Below are 23125 nucleotides of genomic sequence, written 5' to 3'. Positions count from 1 at the left end.
TGAATTCAAAAATATATGTCCATTTGCAGCCTCCGCTTGGGTAGACTGTTGACTATACCAGGGGCAGGAAGAGTCGGATTGTATACATCCCATGAAGTATTTCTTTTTCCAGTGGAAACTGACTTTAACCTGTACATGATGGGCCTAATTCGGACTTAATTGTAAAGCATATTTTGTCTCATGGACAAAACCATATTCACTGCAGGTGGAGCAAATGTAACATGTGCAGAGAGAGAGAGTGAAGACGATTTTTGGCTATTTTCGAAGTGATCTGTCCAGATCGCTTAGAAATTGAGCACAAATCACTCCATTTGTACACCCCATAGTGATGGTGATGGGTGGTCCCACACATCACCGACTCAGATTTTTAGTGCAGGCATAAATATCTAGTTAGATCGCTTAGCCGGTGGGTTTTTTTATTTATTTTTTGCTTAGCAAACATCACTATGGGGGTTATTCTAGTTCACTCTTTCTGACAAAATCTGGTACTTATGTAATATCTGGACTCCCGGTTTTCTTATGAGACCGTGTCCCCTCGCGGGGCTCGCCGCGCTTCGGGCACGGTGGCTCGCTGCGCTCGCCACACTATATAAAATCAACTCCATGCGTAGTTGGATAGTAGGGGTATGAAAAAATGGGGTGCATTTAATATGGGAGTCCAGATAATACATAAGTACCCAAAATCCTTCTTAGATGGACAAAACCATGGGCACTGCAGGTGGGGTAGATGTTACTTGTGCAGAGAGAATTAGATTTGGGTGGGGTTTTACTTCAAAGTGACATCTATATTGCAGTGTAAAAATAAAGCAGTCAGTATTTTCCCTGCACAGAAACAAAATAACTCACCCAAATCTAATTCTCTCTGCACATTTTACATCTGCCCCCCTGCAGTGCACATGGTTTTGTCCATCTAAGCAGGAATTTTCCAGAAGGAGTGAACCAGAATAAGGCCCTATGTGTGTATGAGCAATCTAGACACTGGGCAGTTCAAGGGAAATCATTTAGCCTAATTGCTTAGTACACATCGCTAAGCACAAATCTCAACATGTACAGGCCTTTAGATTTGGGTGGGGTTTGTTTAAACAAAAGTGCAGTTTAAAAATAAAACAGACAGTATTTATCCTGCACAGAAACAGAATAACTCACCCATGTGGTACTACTGGTCCCTGCAAGCTTACAGCCAGAGAATAGAAGTGCTAGCTCTTGAATAAATACAAACAATGCACATAAATATTTTTTTTTTAAAAACCATTCCCCAAACTTCTACACACATATTGGTACCAGAACTAACGAGGATCCTGTTATTTTGGATATGGTGGTCAACTCCTAAAGGTCTGCATGCTCAAGGTGGAAATGGCAAAAAGGTTGACGTGAAAATGGTCTATCCGGGAAAAGGTGTTTTTTTTGGGTTGTCAATTTTTAACTTGTAGCACATGGACTCCCGCTTCGCTTTGCATGCATCCATGCGCTTTGGAAACGTTTACTATTTGTAGTGGTTGTCCACATGAATGCATCATGCTGACCTACTGACCATGTCAAACTAATACTTGTCAACCAATAGTGGTTGACCTAATAACTGTCATCCTAAAGTTCGAATTTAGTTTTTTCTTCCAACTTTTAATCAACTGGATACGGAACGTGGGTCTGGAACAACAAAGACACGGTCTGCTCAGTCTGATTTGTAAGAGCAAAAAACACTTTATAATTGGTTAGAACTGTCTAACCCCAAAGATCTAATGTTTGTCCATTAATAAAGTTACCAGCAGGTCAGTAAATAACTATTAAGATATAAATATATCAGGAGTAACAATTATTTATAATCATTTTCGTTCACTTTGCACCAAATAGCAACAATCAAGATCCGGTCATTTATACCGTGATCTGCTACCTTCACGTGGAGAAAGTTACCATTTAGTAAGGTGTATGTGTTTTACACACCTTTTATACGTCAAATTTATTTTAGCGTTAACCAATAAAAGTTACATTTTAATTATCATCATCATATCATATACTGTACTTATATAAATTTACAAGTGTGCCCCAAAAAAACCTTGTTGGGTTCCCTTTAGTCACTCTCTTGACTATCTCTCCCTAGTTCAGTAAATAAATAGAACAGCTTCGCTGATTGGTCAGGGAATGAGTTCCTGATTAGTTAGGACTGTCTAAACCCATTCATACAATGTACTATGGGGCCAATTTAGACTCGTTCGTTTGGTCTGAATTCGGCCCAGTGCCCGATGGTGAGGGTTTTTGTGCATGCACGAATATACGCATGTGCAAGCCACAGGAGCTAATGGCTTTGTCGAGTTTCACACTCACTGTGTCGTTCGCTCCGGACAGGGTGGTCCGGGGGTGGCAACCAGAGGACACTTGTGATATCAGTGCCCGCCCCCTATTCGGTGATCTGCGGCAAGAATAAAAGTCAGTTTAGAATGAAACAGAAATAAATCATTTGATGGTGTCAAATATTATGTTTGATTCGTGATTGTATAATTGGTGTTTTAGAGTAATATCACTAAAAGGTTCCTTTCTTTCTATGAAATGAAATTATTCAATGCATATTATTTGTAAGAAAACATTTAATAGCACCATGTAAACTTAACTTGCTTTTAACACTTTACAATTCGTACTCCAGTACAAAAATAACTGGACATAGTGTTGGCGATACAACATTGATAGTACTGCATTTTCCTTGTTTAATAAGGACTACCATCATGCCCTTTTTGTGCCAATCCACAGGTTAAGTCCCTCACTCCAGCTCAGAAACATACTATACGACAGTAAAAAGAAAAACCGTAAAAGGCAATGCAATGGCATTCTGGCTCACTGCCAACAGGAAGTAATTCTGTCCATACCATCGGCAGTCATCTGAAGAAGAACTTCCCTTTCAGCGTCCCACTTTCTAGTAGTTGAACAAACTGGGAAGTAAACTCTAAATGTTCTGCCATTCATATGGCTATCTGCTGCTTGGGAGTCTATTGTCCAATGTTTCAATTATTTGAGAGTTCAACTTAAATGCAGGAAGTTTACGTTAAAGCATTATTTCGAAATGTAATATTACATCTGCATGTGGACCTCTAACCTGTGATGTTCGTATTGGCATTTGAATATAACACAAGTAATGGGTAGATGGGGTTTACTACAAACAACAATTGTAAGGCATTTTCTTTCCCCTCTCTGGAGATGTAGCCTAGTATTATGATGTAATGTTACATTTAGAGGGAAGTGGTACATCTATTAGAATGAACTTAGGTCTACAGTCATTAGGTCGACCCCACTAGGTCGACTGGCAGGAAGGTCGACCTGACTTAAGGTCGACATGGGCCAAGGTCGACATGACTTAAGGTCGAATTTGCATAAAGGTCGACATGAGGAAGGTCGACTGGTCATAAGGTCGACATGGGTTTTTCACTGTTTTTTGATCCGAATGTCGACACAGTCGACATGGACACAGTTGGCAATGAGAATCGGACCCTCGCATCGCTCGCAATGCTTCGGGCACGGTGCCTCGCTGCGCTCGGCACACTATTTTATTCTCCCACCACGCCCTAGTGGATGGTAGGGCATGAAATACCGCCTGTCGGCACATGTCGGCTAAAAAAACAGTGAAAAACCCATGTCGACCTTATGACCAGTCGACCTTTATGCAAATTCGACCTTAAGTCATGTCGACCTTGGCCCATGTCGACCTTAAGTCAGGTCGACCTTCCTGCCAGTCGACCTAGTGGGGTCGACCTAATGACTGTAGACCTAAATTCATTCTGACAGATGACCGCTTCCCATTTAGAGATGGGTAACCTGGTTGGTTACTATACATAATCAGTATAACTTCTGCTTGCATTTAATGAGACTGAGGCAGAGATGGCTGTATCAACTCTGGAAAAGACTGTTTAGGAACCATATGGACCTTAGCCTAGCACTCGTTAGTCTATGGTGTGCTGATCAATCTGTAGCCCCTATCTACTAATGATGTAAGAAGAAAGAAGGCAGTAAGTACTGTCTATGGCTCTACAAGTCAGAATTGTAGTCTATTAAAAATATATTCTTAAATGGCATTTATGAAGTATATATAAATGGCACTACTATAAAAGATTACTTTATATTCCTTATGAAAATATAGGGAGTTGTTATCACAAATATTCCTAGATATTTCACCTTGAACAACTCCTTACCCCTAGCCTGATGCAGAGCTGACGCTGTAACTCTCTATTTACAAAAATAAAATAAAAAATTATAATTCGCATTTACTCCAAAAGTGGCTTCTTCCATAATGACTGATGGCTGATAGTCTGCACATTTACTAAATCATCTTCCTAACCACTAAAAGTCATTAAAACCTTTCTTGGAGGCCATTGTTTATTGTACGAATAGATGTGAATTAGGCATTGTTAGTAAAAGCTACATGTATATATGTGTGTGTGTGTGTGTGTGTGTGTGTGTGTGTGTGTGTGTGTGTATATACACATATTTATAGATAAGATAACCAACACTCCAGTGAGTGCTATAATATGCCAGAGACCTTCTTGAAAAAATGGAAGACCTGCAACTTTGTAGGTTGCACTCCATTCAGATGTTTCAGCAGAATGTCAGTCTATACTCTGACACAATTAGGCATATCAAATGGTTATCTTAAATACTAAAATCGTCACCCAGATGCACAGACTTGCTGGCATTCCCCATGTGTGCCGACATCATCCTATATCAGTTCTATAATGGAAAAGGGGCCCCAGATAAGACTATGTTTTAGATCTGTTCACAGAATATATTGGTTCATGTCATGGGGTGTGTTTGGCCACTCTCTCACACACTGTTCAATGCCTGACACACACTGGGGCAGTATCAGTCCGAACTAAACTATAATGGGATATCTTTACAATCTGGAACTATGTTCATCAGGATCCCTGTGGATGTTTATTTTTGTGAATAATCACTTTCCAAACATTGATTTATCACTTCTGGATCAACATTTCATAACTAATATTTCACCAAGCTACCTATTAGAATTGCCCTTATATGTAATCGTTTGTCCCTTTTTTGTGGTATATCAATTCGTTAAATTAAAAGTGAAGTTTTAACCCTTTGAGTGCCAAGTGAAAATGTCAAAATAGGTGAGATAATTGGCAAGCAAACATTTATATTCATCATAATGACCTGTGATGGTTACCTTTACATACAGTTTTATACACAACTTTTTTTTATTAGAATTTATATAACAAATCTGAGTGACACTGGCATTTTTAGTGGATATTTTGCACTTACAGATATGTTGTCACTCAAAGGGTTAAATGAAGAGCGTCTCCCCCCCACCCCACCCCCGAAAAAAAGAGCGAGTATTTTTTTCCGTACGTTGTTTAATCATCCCCTATTAGATCTGGCCAAACTGTGACACTCTGGCTTTTCTGAAACTACATATCCCATCATGCCCTGTTACAATTTTGCTATTTGTAGATGCTAAAACTGTGCATGCTGGGATGTGTAGTTTAGCAACAGCTGGAGAGCCAGGGGTTGGCCAGGACTGTCCTGTATAAAATATAATAGTCTGTACCAAATAAATATTATTTATACCAGATCCTCAGCTCCGCTGGAAGATAGTCTTCTTGGGACCACATTGTTTCACGAAAAATACATTTATATATTAGACATTTTTTTTTATATGTATTAAAACAAAAAAGACAAATGATTTGTAAAAAAATTGGATATTCTCTTATTAGACCGAACTCAAAAACAAAAATGAATAGGTGTAGGGGGAATTCTCTGTCAATGACCTGGAAGTGGACATTGACAGAAGAATGGATGCTGTAGAGTAGGATGAAGATATTCTTGTTTTGTCAGAAAGCCTCGGCCATCATTGTCTGGTAACTGTGGCAAGTTCCCCATTTCCCCAGTTACTGTCTATGGTGGTGGAGGTAATCGAAGACCAGCCATGTTGAAGGCAAATACATTCCATAAGACTGCAAACATCACAAAGAACATGTAGCTGCTCATGAAGATCCACCACAGAGACTGATCACGGAGTCTTTGCTCAAAGTTCCTGAGAATCACAACTCCCAAAGTTATGCCAACCAGAACTCCACTTAGGTGGGCCACAAAACTTGGGTGGGGGCATGGAGGATACGCAGATGGGTAAAACCTTAACCAGACGGCTCTCCCGAATTCAAAGCTCACTGCAAAGAAAGATAAAAGGCAAAACAAAATGTAAAAACACAATAACTTTGTAACTTTTCTCTGTATAATAAACCTCTCTTTTAAGGTGTGTAATCTTTTTTTTTTTTTTTTTAAATATGTTTATTGATCCACACAAATCTCGACAAACATATGCATTAAGATTAGTACAAAAGCATTGAGTGAGGAACAACTCACCATTTTCCATAACAAACATAGATAATGAAAAGGAATATGTCCTGGTAACCTTGGCATTACTACAATATTAAGCCTAATGTTGGTTTAGAATTAGTAATGATTTGCATGAGGTTAGATAGTATCACCAATCAATGAAATTGGGTTACCAAGAATTAGCAACAGTAACAAAAGTAACTATACGAAACTAAAAAAGGAAAAAATAACAAATCCAAAGAGAGAAAAAGAAAATAAAGAAAGATAAAAATAAAAGTAAAATTGTATATATATTTAAAGAATAAAACCTTAACAGTCCGCTTCCAACTTCAACCCGAGGACCCATCTATGGACTGATCCAGCCTTTGGCAGAGAAGAGGAGGAGAGGGAAAGGAGAACACAAGGGAAAGAGAGTAGATGAGTGAATGGGGGGGGTAGCTTGGGCCTAATAATTAGATAATTATGGGGGGTCTATTTTGAAGGAGTTGAAGACTATACCATGAGGTGGACTGGAAGCAGGTCTGGATGGCCTCTTTTGTTCTCTGGGGCAGAATCTGAATGTATTTGTTCCATACCCCAAACAGGGCCGGGGTCATAGATTCTTTGTGTAGAGATGCCTCCAGCCAGTCCATGGTAAATAGGAAGAGTAGTCTAGAGGTTGCCATCTCTAGGGAGGGCGCCGTGTCCTGTATCCACTGTTGTAGGATAGCCTTTCTGCCTACCGTCGACAATAGTACAAGAAGTTTTTTGTCATGTTTGGGGACAACTGTTTGGTCTGCCACATATCCGAATAAAGCCCAGGAGTCACTGCACTGGAATGATACTTTTAGTGAGGAGGCAGCAAAGTTATGTAACGAATTCCAGAATGTTTGGATATGAGGACACGACCATAGGCAGTGATAAAGGTCTGCCTCAGGTGAGTGGCACTTTGGGCATTCGGAGGTGTCAGCAGCTCCTATCAGATGGCGGCGTTTAGGAGAGAGGTAAGCCCTATGTAGGATTTTGTAGGACATTTCTTGATACGAGCTGGCAGGAATAAGCTTCAAGTTCAGGAGGAATGTAGATAAAATGGTTTCGGGGTCAAGAGTCGTGATTTGTGAAGCCCATTTTTGAAGGACCGGGAGGTCTGACTCAGGATCTAATTCAGGGCGTGTTCGTGCGTATAAAGTGGAAATGGTATGTGTACGAGTGCGTATGATAGAATCGAGAGGGTTTGTGATGTCTTGAGGTTTTAACTTGGGCAATATTTGATTCAGGTAGTGGGTGGCTTGAAGAAAGGCGAATCTGTGTTGGGGAGCTAAATGAAAACGTGTCATGGCTTCGTCGAAGGTCAGCGGCTTGTGTGATGTGTTTAGTAAATGACGTAGAGACAGGATGCCAGAAGAGCGCCAAGAGGTAAAAGGGGTTTTAGCCGTGCCACTTTGGAATTCCAGGTTACCAACCAGAGGGAGGGAAAGAGAGTAGTAACAGTTTAAATGCATAGATTTCCTTACACGTCTCCATGCGTATATTGTAGATGAGATGAGGAGGTTATCGTATTGGCTAGATTGTAATTGAGAAGGCCTGGCATGTAGGATAAAGCTAAGGGAGAGGGGGTGGCAGAATTGAGAGTCTAGGGATACATCTGTGAATGTGTTGGAATCATTAATCCAGTCTACGGCGAAGCGAAGAATGCAAGCCAGGTTGTAGTATTTGATGTTGGGTAGATTAACACCCCCCCTTTGGGTGGACTGCATTAGTTTATGGAGACTGATCCTAGGTTTTTTAGAATTCCAAATTAATTTGGAAATCGCAGAGCTTAATGTTGACAGATCAGATTTAGTAAGTAAGATTGGGGTCATTTGCAGGATGTATAGGAGCTTAGGGAAACTAGCCATCCTAAAAAGGTTACAGCGTCCCAGAAAGTTAAGAGGCAGATTCTGCCAGAGGGCCAATTCCTGCTTTATGTTTTGGATAATCGGGGTGACGTTACGAGAGTATAGATTATGGGGATGTGGGGAGAGATTGATGCCCAGGAAGGTAATGTGTGAGGGGGCCCACTTGAAAGGGAATGGGGTGGACCATCCTATGCGTGCTTGGCCAAAAATGGCCAGAGCTTCCGATTTTTGCAGGTTAATTGAGAATCCAGCAAAGGAAGAAAATCTGTTAAATGTATCTATCAAAAAGGGGGTAGAGTATTTGGGATTGGATAAGAAGAGGAGGATATCATCCGCAAAGGCTACGGTGCGTAGCTCTCTGGTGCCTATGGAGATACCTCTCAGGTGGGGTGATAGTGAAATGAAGCGGAGGAGCGGTTCAAGTGCCAAATTAAAGAGTAGAGGAGAAAGGGGGCAACCTTGACGGGTCCCCCTTTCAAGGGGAAAGGATGGGGAGGATACATTATTGAAGGTGTAATCTTAACAAGGACATAATGCCAGGGCTGTACTACAGAGGGCAACAGAGGTGATAGCCTCTGGACACTAGTAATGAAGGGGGCATGCTGGCACCTACTGCTTCAGGTTTCTCAGAGCTGCTGCAGCGGCAAGGTCATTTAACTATGAGGAAGAACACTAATCCATAGTCCAAAACCAATTATGTTTAATCCATAGTCCAAAACCTATTATGCTTTAGTTTAACTAGAATAGCAAACCTATCATACAGACGTTTCAAGGATATATCCTCTTCCACATGTTTAAAGATAAAGATTAAAGGTCACAATTTTTTAAAATAATAGGAAATGCCAAGTACAAATTGATGATTAACTAGCATACACGGTTGCCATATCAAATAAATACCAAAGCAATTAAAGAAATAAATCATTAATAATGTCTGATAAATAGGTCCTCTTTATGCCTGACCTATAAGACAAGAAAGCTCTGCCAACATACATGCAGGCAGGGGGGAGGGGGTGTTCGATGTACCCAGTAACTCACCTGCCATGACAATCATCGCTGCGGCTGCACCAAGCTGTCATTTTCTATAATGTCCATTGTATGGTGCTTTCAATGGGTGACGGATGACTGACCGGCAGTCGGGATTCCGAGAGTCATTACACCAATGTCGGAATCCCAACTGCTAAACCCCCAATAGACGGACAGCGGCTATTCTCCCTTGTGGACCCCCCCCATAGAGGGAGAACAGAATAGGTGGCGAGCGCAGTGAGCCCGCAAGGTGCTTCGTTGCACTCGCCCCGCTGTCTGATTCCCGGCAGTCAGACTATTGACTGTTGACTGTTGGAATCCCGACTGTCAGTGTGTTATAAAACACCCGCTTTCAATATTACATAAATGTATTACTATCGCTCTGCCATCGAACAAATAAATTACATAAAGCACCCAATATAGCTAGTTTTTCCTATTATGAATTATACCAGAAAGTCCTTGTCCCTCATCTGTCTGCTATGTTCAATAACATTTTCCAAGGGACCCCCTCTCCGAAAAGGCTATGGGCCTTATTCAGATCTGAGCTCAGTACAAATTTGTTTGGAAAATGGGCAAAACCATGTGCACTGCAGGTGGGGCAGATGTAACATGTATAGAGAGAGTTAAATTTGGGTGGGGTGTGCTGAAACTGAATCTAAATTGCCGTGTAAAAATAATGCAGCCAGTATTTACCCTGCACAGAAACCAAATAACTCACACAAATCTAACTCTCTCAATATATGTTACATCTGCCCCACCTGCAGTGCACATGGTTTTTCCCATTTTTCCAAACAAATTTGTATTGACCTCAGATCTGAATAAGGTCCTATGTTCAATAACATTTTACAAGGCGACACCCCCCCCCCCCCCCCCCTCCCTCCTGAAGAGAACATCTGATCCACAATTCGGGAACAGACTGCTAGATATTCCATATTTACATTGGTCAAATAAAATTTATGTAAAATGTATTATCAATAGTACTTGGTTCCAATTCAACTCATACAATGTTCAGCTCTACCTCTCCCCTTTTTTACAAGTGGTGAGGAAAACCTGGTACTTTCCTTCGCATATGATGGACCTGTCCTACACAAGTTCTGTTCTGGCATTCAACTGCAGACCTTTTGAGTTCTATATTAAATTCCCCCATAACCGCTAGCCCATGTTCCTTTCTCTTAGGCCTTCCCTTTGAGCCCTTAGGCAGATATGAGAATAAATTAGCAGACCAAATCCTCAATGCTGCTAGTTGTCTCGTAGATTCCACTGCAAAAATCATGCTCCTCTCTCTACATTTCTCCAGAGCAGGCAATCCCAACCACGGTCCTCAAGGCACACCAACAGTGCAGGTTTTAGTGATATCCAGGCTTCAGCACAGATGGTTTAATCAGAATCACTCAGGTACTAATTACGTCACCTGTGCTCTAGCCTGGTTATCTACAAAACCTGCACTCTTGGTGTGCCTTGAGGACCGTGGTTGGGAATGCCTGCTCTAGAGCATGGCAAAAAAAAAAATACTGCTTACCTGAACTCCAAATCACCACACTGCCTTCTTGTTTGGAGTCTTTGGTATACTTATGCTAGTCAATTCCCTACCCGCATGGTCTGACAGACCGTAGTGCTTTTGCCGACCCCCCCCTCATTTACTTTATGTGACTTAATACACTGAATAGGTAAATTCATTCCGCACTTCCTGCTTTGATTTGCATTTTTCAATTGCTCTATTTACTGTTTTTATTCTTGGCGGAGCCTTGCTCTTTTATTTTGTACAGATTGGTTTTTATGTTGTCACTGCTGCTGCAATCGTCTTTTAAAACGATAAAATATTTTTATCAAAATTTAATATAAATAGAAATGCTTCTAAATAGTGTTATTAATAGTAATCACTGTCAATCCATAGCTGTAGATTCTAAACCCTCTGCTTAGGGAAATCTAACCCTAGGCTTAGAATAAGTACAACCTGTCCAGCACTAATGAGGCTAAAGCAATTGTTAAATGCTCACAGGCTATTTTCCATAAGTCTATGGCCAGTATTCAATGAGAAATTTTCTCCGTGCATGGCGAGAGATTTTTTCTCTCGCCATGCACTCTCCGTGTTCCGGAGCCTCCTGCTCCCCCTATTCAACGTGTTAAAGACTCGCCGCCACTCGCGGCGAGTCTTAACCCCTGCAGCGGACGAGCGTCCGCGGCAGGGAGCTGTCAGGGAGCCGGGGGACGTAGCAGCCAAGAGAGATTAAAGTCTCTCTTGGCTGCTGCAGGGGATATGGGGTGGGGAGCAGGGCTCCCCTGGACCCAGGCAGCACAGGCTGCCCCCCCTATAGCCAGCGGGGGACCCAATATTCACTGTACCCGAACGTGCATCGGGTGCAGTGAATATATGAATATCTAATGAGCGGCTCGAGCGCTCCGGCCCCCTGCTGGCTGCACTGTGTAAAAAAAAAAAAAAATTGTAAAAAAATATTTTTTTTTAAATTAAATATATATTCATGTGCTATAGGCACATGAATAAAAATAACATGGCCCTTCACAGAAAAAAAAACCTGATTTTTTGACACCAAAATTAAAAAAAACACCCTTTTAGTTTAAAAGTTCACATTCCTGCTCTCCATCAAAAGATGGAGAATTTCTACACGGAGAGAGACGGCGAGAATCACTTAGAAAGACGGAGAATATTTCACATTGAATAGGGTGGCTCGGCTTTGGAGAAAAAAAACCTCTCTCCACCGCGTGAAAAGCACAAACTCTCCAGAAATCACAGCGAATTTTTCTCATTGAATACTGGCCTATTTCTGAGATGTTTAATACTATGCCTGTCAATTTACAAATAGCCAGCAGAGGGCAGCCTTGCCATTATATTGTATATATAATACTCCCTGATACTATGGCAGCAGGGGTGATGTCAGTGGGAGGGAGCAGGCTGGTTATATTTGCAGATCTTATACTGTTGCCTCACGCTGACCAATGTGTCTGTAGTCTCTTATAAATAGAAAACCTTTAGAGTGTTGAATGGAGGCACTTAAGCCTGATGATTTTTGTAAATTCAGGAATAAGTGTTTAGGCAGAGTCCACCTGGCAGATGGATTGCTATTAGCTCCTGGAACTACTGTAATACACTGATTTTATGGTTCTCTTGGTACCCAAGTTCAAAGTGATTCAAATCTAACATTTGTAATAACACAGGATTAGCACAGAGGGTATAGATAGGGATGATCGACAGTCAGAATGCCAACACTGGAATCCTGATTAAGGAAATCCCGACATGGGTCAGAGAAGTATACTTACCCTCCTGCAACCTAACCCTCCCCCTCCCACAGCCTGACCCAAACTCTCCCAGCTAGTGCGCAACCTTAACCCCTTACCGAGCTGCCTAAATCTAACATCCCTCTGCCCTGTAGCCTAACCCCAAATTTCCACTTTGCAGCCTGATCCTAAACCCGCTACCAAAAGCCTATCCCCAACCTTCCCCTCTGCAGCCTAACCCTAATACCCCTCCGTGCAGACTAACCCCAACCTCCCCCTCTCTGCAGCCTAACCTTAATCCCCCCTCCGCGCAGCCTAACCCAACCTCCCCCTCTGTAGCCTAACCCCAACCTCCCCCTCTCTGCAGCCTAACCCTAATCCCCCCCTGTGCAGCCTAACCCCAACCTCCCCCCTTCTCTGCAGCCTAACCCCAACCCAACCTCCCCTTCTCTGCAGCCTAACCCTAATCCACCCTCTGCGCAGCCTAACCCCAACCTCCCCTTCTCTGTAGCCTAACCCCAACCTCTCCCTCTCTGTAGCCTAACCCTAACCCCAACCTTTCCCTTTCTGCAGCAAAACCGTAAATCTGCCCACTAGTACCTAAACATACCCCCCCCCCCTTCCTTGACCACACATTAGCTAGTCCGACATACTTTCCAATTGGGATGCCAGCTGTCAGTGTCCCGTCGTCGGCATCCTGATCTATTTGGGCAGTTGGGTTGCCGGCTTCGGTATATTGAATGCAGGCATCCTGACAGCTGGGATAATTCTATTATAACATTACAGAATGAGGCTTTAGCTTACACTACCACAGAAGTGATAAAGATACAACTGTGCTCCAATTATCCAAAACCTACATTCCCCTACACTATCTCCCCAAAGTATGGTGGCAGTTCTAGTACTATTGCTATTTTGGGCATTTTATGGTCTAGGATCTGAAAAGGTAAATTAGTAAGGACATTTATATTTACGGGTAAATGTTTATTTACTGATCATGTAAAATAATGCATTTAAGACAAATGATACATATTTATTTCTGCTTAATCCTGTGAACACATGAACACATACTCGCACATCTACGTGACTTACTGATGGTGTACAATAAGAACAAGAGCATTATGATCCTGTTGCCATTTCTGTGAGCCTCATACTCACCGGTGGCCCTCATGCAGGGTGACTCAGTTGGCAAAACACGAGCGCTGACACATATATGGTGTTTATCACAAAGTGTCTGCCATGAAGTGTGAATCTCGTACTGCTGAAGCAATCTAGCTCCGTGTGCACTTAATTAGGAGATGATTATAATTAGATCAGTAAAGTGACGTCATTACTAGCACAGATTACTGCAGAACCTCATAGCGAATATTTAGTATCCTGAAATATGTAGGAGATAAGGAATAGGCTCCTAAGAATACAGTAGGTCATGTTCTTATATATGAGCTGTGTATGCAAAGAAAGGCCTCCAAGTGAAAACTATTGTTAGCTAATCTTGTAAATAGACAAAGTGGTTACTAGGAATGCCTGACAGATGACATTGACTGGGTTTTCTGGTTGACATCCTTGCGAGTCCACCAAACCCAGCCCACCAAATGCCGGGCCGCCGCCCTCCCCTCGCAGTATAGGTTCTCCCGCACTGGCTGTGAATGGATGTTTAACATAAACATCCATTCGCAGGCTCTGGGGACTCACCCCAATCATTCGTAGGTCGACAACTATCGAATGATGGTGAAGGCCCGCGCATAAGTAAGGTTGCTCTAAACAACCTTACATATGCGTGTGCGGTCGGGGAAAGTAGGCGGGCAGCTGACATCTAGTTATGTCAGCTGCCCGCCCCCCACCTGTCTGTCTTGTCCTCATTACCATGAGAACGCCCAGCATTCTCACGGGACCGCCCATGGAATGCTGGGTGTTCCCATATGGTAATGAGACTGACCCCTCGCCCCCGCGTAGGGTGCATGCACCTACGTATGCGCAGAAATGTGCATACGCACAGCCCAACCATTGGTTGGGCTGCAAACGTATTCTGGTTGTGAACCAACCAGAATAGATTCTTTAATCAGTAGCACATATTGTAAATAAAGTGCGAGATTTTATTTATCAGTATAGTGACAAGTGTAAGAATTGAGATAAATACTGTACATGTGGTCACATAGAGAACTAAAAGAGCATCAAACTCCTGACACACCCTTATGGATTGATAATCCAGTAATTGCTTATCCCCTGAAAGACCAGGTGCTGAAGCACAGGTGGTATTATTATATTATTAATGTCATGAATATGCAAGTGACCATACTTACTACATATTAAGGCAAAGGACATACGCAAGAGCTTGAACTGACATCTCATCCCAGACCAGTTCTAGAGAGAAGAGACAATGAAATCACCAGGAGAGCACAGCATAATGGGGAAGATCAGAGATGGCTAATCTACACATTCATGTTCTGACAAAGCAGAGAACAGACAGTGATGGAAGACACCTCTTTCATCACTGGTCCAGCTGCCCGCATCCAAGGCATGCTCAGAGCTAAGTCCCAGCCAAGGGCTCATTCATACAACATTTTATAGGAGATGGAAGCAGGAAAATATCAGAGACCCTGATAATGTTCTAGCAAATGAAAAACATCCATATCATCAGCTATCCTGTGTCTGTACAGAATGGGCCATAATTTCGGTATGCAGTAATTTTTCTGTTCAGGAAGTTGATAATTACAAGGTTGACAAAATGCCAACAAGGATGATGTCAACATGGTTAAAATATTTACATTGACAGAATTTGGCATTCCCATCAGGCCAGTGGTTACCATATGCAGTCCTCAGGTTTTAAAAATATCCATGCTAAAGCATAGGTGACTTAAATAGTACCTCCGTTTAATTATACTATTTGTGCACTTGTAGGGATATCCTTAAAACCTGGACTGCTATGGGGCATACACCCGGTGCGATATGAACTACCAATATAGACTATATAGTCCATATTGGTAGAAAACATAGTACATATCGTACCATGTGTGTATACAGCTTGTGATGCTGATGTACACCCCCGCGGGGCTATTGCAAGAAAAATTAGACAGGTCGGACAATTTTGAGGAGAAAGTATCTATAGTACAATATAGTGAAAATTGATAACATCAATGTTATCATGCTCAATGTTGCTATGGTTGATGTAAACATGTTCACAAGACAACCATATTGACATAATAAATACCAACATTGTGAAAATCTACAAATATTCCACATCCATAATTTTAAATAGCAGATACTAGGTAAAGTTGAATAAAAATACAATAAAATATCCAATAGAACAAATAAGTTCTCTCACCATCACGATATTGGCCAGGTGTGCAGAAACAATGGCGTAGACTCCACCCGAAGATCCCACCACAGGAGCAGTCATATCAGCCACAGATACTGCCAGAGAACCTGAGCAAGGTGCAAATAGTTGTTACCCTTATGAATCTTAACCCTTATGTGTGGTTTTACTATATCACTTTAATTATGGGATTCATTTGGCACATTTGCCAATTGCAATAACACTTGTGTGGAGTCATCAGACCATGCATTCCATTGCACCACCACATAGGAATCTCGGGGTTGAGACAGGTTGTGGAAGTATTGATGCGTTACCAGAAAACAATGTGTCAGCCATGTTTTAGCTGCTTTACTGGACAATTTGTGTCCAGTAAAGCCCTACAATTTCAGGAGGAGCCAGGGATACTCAGTATTAAAGCAAGGATTTCTCTATTGTCCTCTATTTTAAATAAGGCTTGATTCAGAGCTGCACGCAATTCTGATATTCAGGTAGTTGGGCATTTTTTTTTGTAACTGCACAAAACTCCAACAACTTATAAAGCACATGCGTTACACAGAGTGTATGCACAAAAGCTGTGATCGAGATGGATGGCAATGTTGTGGAAACGTTACAGGAGTTACTGAACAGTAGTAAGAACCGCATGCAAAAATGGTTCGTCCAGCGATCGTTTCATGGAAGTTTCGCAGCAGTGTCAGTGATTTTGACTGAGCACACCAACGACTGCCTCACAGGAGCCCATACTCAAAAGGAAACACTGCACCTACCATAGAACTGGTGACAGTTTTGATGGTGCAACCGATGGTAGCATCTAAGGACACGACAATCCGTATAACTGCATGCATGAAGCTGAAAGTGGGCATCTCAGTCACTGCACAGATGTACAGTAGGGAAGGTGTTTCTATCGACATTTGCATAGAGTCACAGAAAGGTGTCCACCGATATAAGCTGCTTCTACATCCACCTTAGAATCAGGCTCACAACCTCTCTAACATACCTAAGGACAGTGACTAACATTACACTGCCCATGATTGAGGGTTACTAAATACTGAAGTGACTAAATTATATATACTGCCCAATATGTAATTGCCAATCAGACGACAGAGGCCTTCCATTCAAACATTACATGTACTGTGCTTTGCAGTTTATGGACTGAATTTGGACATAATTATATTAGGGGCCAATATAAGGAACTGTCAAACGCCTTTTTTTCTACTAGAAAGGAATCTAGGACGCGAGGGCACGAGTTTAGATTAGAAGAAAAAAGATTTTGTTCATCTAGAAGAAAAAAAGGTACTCTTTACTTAGAACGGCGCCCACGATTTTGATCGTGGGCATCGTTAGTAAAAAATCGTGGCCATCTCGGGCATTGAATGCACTAAAAAAATCGGGTGCGATGCGACCGACGCGATGCCCGCAATTTCCCATAGGGAACAATGTTAAATGTCTCAATTGACCCAATTTTCCTGTTCAATGCCTCAATTGACCTGATTTTTCCATAGGAAACAATGTTAAATGGCCCACAGAGGCCAAATAGGCACCCTGAAGTGTGAAATGGCCCCCACAATTGTTAACGCCACCCCACGATCAACGTGAACCCGAAGCGTGGCGAGCGCAGCTAGCCCGCGAGGGGCGGCGGTACGCGTCCTACGACCTCTTCATACCCCCACTATCCACGTCGGCGTGGAGTTGAGAATAGAAAGTGTGGCGAGCGCAGCGAGGGGACGCGGACAGCTGTGAAGCCCGCGAGGGGACGCGGATACCTGTGAAGGTATCCGCGTCCCCTCGCGGGGCTCGCTGCGCTCACCACGCTTCGGGCTCGGTGGCTCGCTGCGCTCGCCATACTTTCTATTCTCAACTCCACGCCGACGTGGATAGTGGGGGTATGAAAAGGTCGTAGGACGCGTACCGCCGCCGCTCGCCACACTTCGGGTTGACGGTGATCGTGGGGTGGCGTTAACAATTGGGGTGGCCATTTCACACTTCAGGGTGCCTATTTGGCCTCTGTGGCCCATTTAACATTTTTTCCTATGGAAAAATCGGGTCAATTGAGGCATTGAACAGGAAAATTGGGTCAATTGAGACATTTAACATTGTTCCCTATGGGAAATCGCGGGCATCTCGTCGGTCGCATCGCACCCGATTTTTTAGTGCATTCAATGCCCGAGATGGCCACGATGGGCGCCCTTCTAGGTAAAGAGTACCGAAAAAAATTCTTTACAGTCAGAGCAGTCAAACTTTGGAACTCTGTTCCTGGAGAAGTGGTGTCGGCAGACACTATAAATATGTTTAAAATAAGGTTGGATAAACACTTATTGGTTAAAAACATCCATTGGTACAACTAAGAAACATAATCTGTCTTTAAAATATCAGAACATACTATACAACAAGGGATAAGCTACTATAAACATAGGTTGAACTAGATGGACGCAAGTCTTTATTCAGCCTCACCTACTATATAATTCTTACCAATACCATACTTGTGTTTATACTATATGCTTGCAGAGCATATAACAATATGATGTGGTATTACACCAATCAGGGCTTTTAATAGATTGCTGGGTGAAATAAATTCTATTGATGGCTGCAATGGGTTAGCACACTGATACTGTTTTGGACCATGCTGAAAAGATTTCAGGACTAGCCAGGAGAAATAAAATATGAGAACGCACCTGCCAGGACCCCCGCAATGTACACAAACCCGATCCGCACAGCACCATGTACCATCTCCAGGGGGACACCCACCAGTAGTTTCAGGGCTATGTTCACCGAAAGGTGTTCTATCCTAGGAGACAATGACATTATATTAAATGAATACAAGTACATGCTAATCCTCACATGAGAACAGATTACAGAGTATTATTTTTGTCACAATCTACATTTACAACATAGTAATAGATTACATATTGGCATACTTAGGCGATCTATATGGGATGCAGTCAAAATCCCGACGGTGAAAATACCAACAACCATTGACCGATGGTCAAAATCCCGACATTTAAAATCCCGACAAGGTCAAAATACCGACATATAGAATGTAGACAGGTGAAAAAGTGAACATGACTATCGGTCAACAGGTCACGAGGTCAACATGGGTTTTTTTCACTGTTTTTTGACCCGACAGGCAGTATTTCATGCCCTACCATCCACTAGGGCATGGTGGGAGAATAAAATAGTGTGCCTAGCGCAGCGAGGCACCGTGCCCGAAGCATTGCGAGCGATGGGAGGGGCTGCAGTTGACTTCCAACTGTGTCCATGTCGACTGTGTCGACATTCGGGTAAAAAAACAGTGAAAACAACCATGTCAACCTCGCAACCTGTCGACCGAAAGTCATGTTGACTTTTTCACCTGTCTATATTCGGTATTTTGACCTTGTCGGGATTTTAAATGTCGGTATTTTGACCTTGTCGGGATTTTAAATGTTGGGATTTTGACCATGTCAGGATTTTGACCGTCGGTCAATAGCTGTCGGTATTTTCACAGTCGGGATTTTGCCCGTCGGGATTTCATAACGAATCCAATAAATTTACAGCTGAAATTTTGGAGTGGGGGAAGCAAATTTACATTCTACTCATCACTTTCCAAACTTCATAGAGGAACTTTCCTTGCCTTCCAAGGAAGAATTCCCCCTGCCTTATTCTACCTGTTGGCATTCCCCAAGTATTTGTCCTTGGTCACTTTTTCCTTTTCACCTCCTCCTTTGAAGAATGCTCAGCTCCTTCAGTCTCAAATGCCACTTTTATGCTGATGACACTTACATTTACCTATTGTCCACTAACCTCTCTACATCATTCTTCACTCAGGAGTAGATGTATGAAAGTGCATACCTTGTTCCTTAACCTTTAGATGTGCAAAATATCCACTAAACATGCCAGGGCCGTAGTCAAGGAATTTGAATCCTCTTGGTCAAGACGAAATACACCCTAGGATACTAAAAGAATTGAGTTCTTTCATAGCACTACCATTATCTGACATTTGAGGAATCAATATACTCAGGGACGGTACCAAGGGACTGGCGCATAGGTAACATAGTACCAATATGGAAGAAAGGTAGCATAACTAACCCTGAAAATTATACACCGGTCAGCCTTACATCCATTATAGGGAAAATATTAGAAGGAATAATAAGAGATAGTATACAAAATTTCTTAGAACAGGAGAAAGTTATAAGTAAGGCTCAGCATGGATTCATCAAAAATAGATCATGTCAGACTAATTTAATTACCTTCTTTGAGGAAGTCAGTAGGGGGCTAGACTTAGGGAAATCTGTTGATGTACAGATGGGGCAGGTCCCATCTTGGCAGGGGATGGCGATGGCGACGCCAGCCGCCATCCCCTGCCAGCGCCATATCGATGGCGAGAAGGGGACACACTCGCACGAGAGGCGCGCGCGTCCCCTTCCGACGGCGCTTCCATCTGCTCTCCCGGGTCCCCGCCGGCGGTAACCCGGGGTCCCCGCCGCCTGCCCGCACCCCCTAACCCCCCTTAACCCTGTCCGTCTCCCTAAGGCGGAGACGGACAGGGTTTCCGTCGCCCCGCCGACGGAGATTGACACGCGCATGCGCGTGAGACGCACGCACGTCTCAGTCTGATGGATGGCGAGGCTGCTGGCGGATCGCCAGCGGGGACGTTCTGCCGATCTGCCAGCCAGGATGAAGCCTGCCCCATCTGTAATACTGCTTCATTTCACTAAAGCTTTTGACACGGTGCCTTATAAAAGGTTATTCATGAAACTAAGTAATTTAGGGTTAGGAGATAAAATTTGTAATTGAATTAAAAACTGGTTGCACAATCGGGGACAGAGAGTTGTGGTAAATGGCATACATTCCAGCTGGAGTAAGGTCCAAAGTGGAGTCCCGCAAGGTTCAATATTGGGACCCATCTTGTTTAATATATTCATTAATGATATAGGAAGTAACTGATATACAGTAGTCAGTAAAATTGCAATATTTGCAGACAACACAAAATTGAGTAAGGAAATTAACTCGAGAGGATATAGATACATTATAAAGTGACTTAAATAAACTGGAAAGGTGGGTGGAAAGGTGGAAAATGCAGTTTAACATTGATAAGTGTAAAGTAATTCATTATGGGAACAAAAATGAACAAGTTATCTCTAGAGGTAAATGGAGTTATTATAGGGAATTATGCTGTAGAGAAGGACTTGGGGGTCATAATAGATGAAAAACTGGGTAATAGTGCACACTGCTCAAGTGCAGCAGCAAAAGCAAACCGGACACTGGCATGCATTAATAGGGGAATGGATTCAAGGGATGCTAATGTGATAGTGCCTCTTTACAAGGCATTGGTGAGACCACACTTGGAATATTGTGTTCAGTTCTGGGCACCGCACCTTAAAAAGGACATAAATGAATTGGAATAGGTACAAAGAAGGGCAACTAAGCTAGTAAAAGGTGACAAATCACTAGGGGCCTTATTCTGGTTCACTCTTCTTAAATGGACAAAACCATGTGCACTGCAGATGGGGCAGATATAACATGTGCAGATAGATTTAGATTTGGAATGACTTTTACTCAAGTTAGTAGTTACAAGTCAAATAGGTTGAACTCGATGGACTAACGTCTTTTTTCGCATGTGCAGGGCAACTGTATGAATGAACTATCACAGTTGCCGAGACATTCGTAGGGGTAGGGGAGGGGGGGGGGGCAGGCAGGGGGCATCTGGAGGGGAATGCACAGTGTCCTCAGTAGGCAGGCAAAAGCAGACACAGCAGGAAATAAGTCAGTTCTGACTGACTTTTATTTCTGAAGGGGAGAGAAATCATTTGATGGTCAGAATTTAGTTTCTCTCCCCTTCGGCTGCATGCGAGCGGATGTGTTTACCACCATGCATTCAGCAGCATGGCGGTAAGCAGATTGCTAAGCAGCGTACAACTGCTGCTTAGCGAGTGGTGTTGAATTACCCTCACAATATCAAGTGAATTTAAAGAGACAGTACGCCAATGTGGCCTATTTGTCTTCCCTTCCAGGAATTTCTGAGATGCAGGTGGCCATTGTTAGGGAGGGGCAACACAAATAGCATGATTATGACCCCCCTCCCTAAAAGCACACTGCTGTAAATCTATGTATAAAAAAGGGGGCAGGACCAAGGAGATTACAGCATCACACTCCCTAGCCCTCTTATTTCTCTGAAGAATGCAGCAGGGTGACCTGCTCTCCGTGTAGTCTGTGGGGAATCTCGGAAATGTATGATGAATTATTATCATACAGGTAGGGCAATAGGAGCTTACAAGGATTTCTATTTATAGACCGTCAGGCAGTAGAGCAGCTTCAATAAAAATATATTGAGAAATGTTAAGGCACTTATGTTTCAATCAGAATTTAGACAAAAAAAAAAAACAATTACAGTTAAGGAAACATAACCTTATTAGTAGCTGCCAGTCCTTCTAAAACATCACACACGCAATATATATTAGTTACCGGCCTGTCAAAATTACAAAAACACATAATTTTAATGTCAGCGCCAGCGGCTGTGTGCACCTAAATGGAGCAACACTTCAATTACTCTGTCAGGCGCCATCTAATGGCCACTGGCACACACACAGTTTGAGTCTTTTATTATATACTAGTAAGCCCAATCAAAGCCAATGCTTCGAAGGCTAGTCTGCTTCCTTATGATTGCCTATGATTGCCTTGTGTTTGTGCATGTGTTAGAGAAAGAGATAGTAGAGAGGTAGTTTCGCTCACTGCCAACAGATGGCAGTGTTTCGAGACACACTCAGACAGTAGACAGATACCAGTTAGATCTGGATACATTGAACCCCTATAAAAACCTATGAGGGCTCTGCAGCAGGTGGGAAAGGAGGAATCACAGTAAATACCATAGATTTCTACTGTTGTCCCTCAGCGATGCATTCAAGGAATATTACATATTTGCAGTTACCTCTGGAAAACTTGTGTTTTGTCATTATTACACAGCTGTCCCTCATAAGGAAGTTGTCTAGCCTCTGGGGAGGGAGAAATAGGCAGCTACACAGGACAGACCACACTGAGGGCACAGTCAACATTTATTGTTAGCAGGGTTTGTAGGTATGTATGGAAACAGATTAATGCACCATTGCTGGTGACATGTGCACGGAACTGACCCCGCATGCATGAACATGTAGCTGAGATATCTCCAGGCCTGAGCTCGTAGCTGGGGGTGATACACAACTGGGTTCTTCTTCAAGTACTGGGAGTGTGTGACTTGAAGCACGAATCGGTCCAACACCAGCCCATAGTAAACAAAGAAGACAACCTGTAACCAAGACATAATGGCTGTCCTCATACAGCAAAATAACAGCAATATAATGGCAGGTCCTCAGACACATTTTATACCAGAAGACACATT

General features: G+C 42.6%; 1 protein-coding gene across 2 annotated transcripts in view; it reads right to left on the bottom strand.

Annotated features, from left to right (window-relative positions):
* Positions 1 to 3738: 3738 nt before the first annotated feature.
* Positions 3739 to 23125, bottom strand: part of RHBDL3 (rhomboid like 3) — a 90661-nt gene continuing 71274 nt past the window's right edge. For both annotated transcript variants that reach the window (XM_083148254.1, XM_083148255.1), the window contains 5 exons: positions 22881 to 23032; positions 18447 to 18559; positions 15787 to 15887; positions 14765 to 14825; positions 3739 to 6164 (listed from right to left, as the gene is read on the bottom strand). In XM_083148254.1, the coding sequence (XP_083004380.1) occupies positions 5893 to 6164; positions 14765 to 14825; positions 15787 to 15887; positions 18447 to 18559; positions 22881 to 23032 (699 nt within the window). In that variant the 3' untranslated portion in view covers positions 3739 to 5892. The remainder of the gene's footprint in view (positions 6165 to 14764; positions 14826 to 15786; positions 15888 to 18446; positions 18560 to 22880; positions 23033 to 23125) is intronic.

Source organism: Crinia signifera, chromosome 6 (genome assembly GCF_055691185.1).
Source record: "Crinia signifera chromosome 6, ASM5569118v1, whole genome shotgun sequence".
In the NCBI taxonomy this organism is placed as follows: domain Eukaryota; kingdom Metazoa; phylum Chordata; class Amphibia; order Anura; family Myobatrachidae; genus Crinia; species Crinia signifera.
The sequence above is the reverse complement of the archived record's forward strand: the minus strand, read 5'-3'. Positions and strand labels throughout refer to the sequence as shown.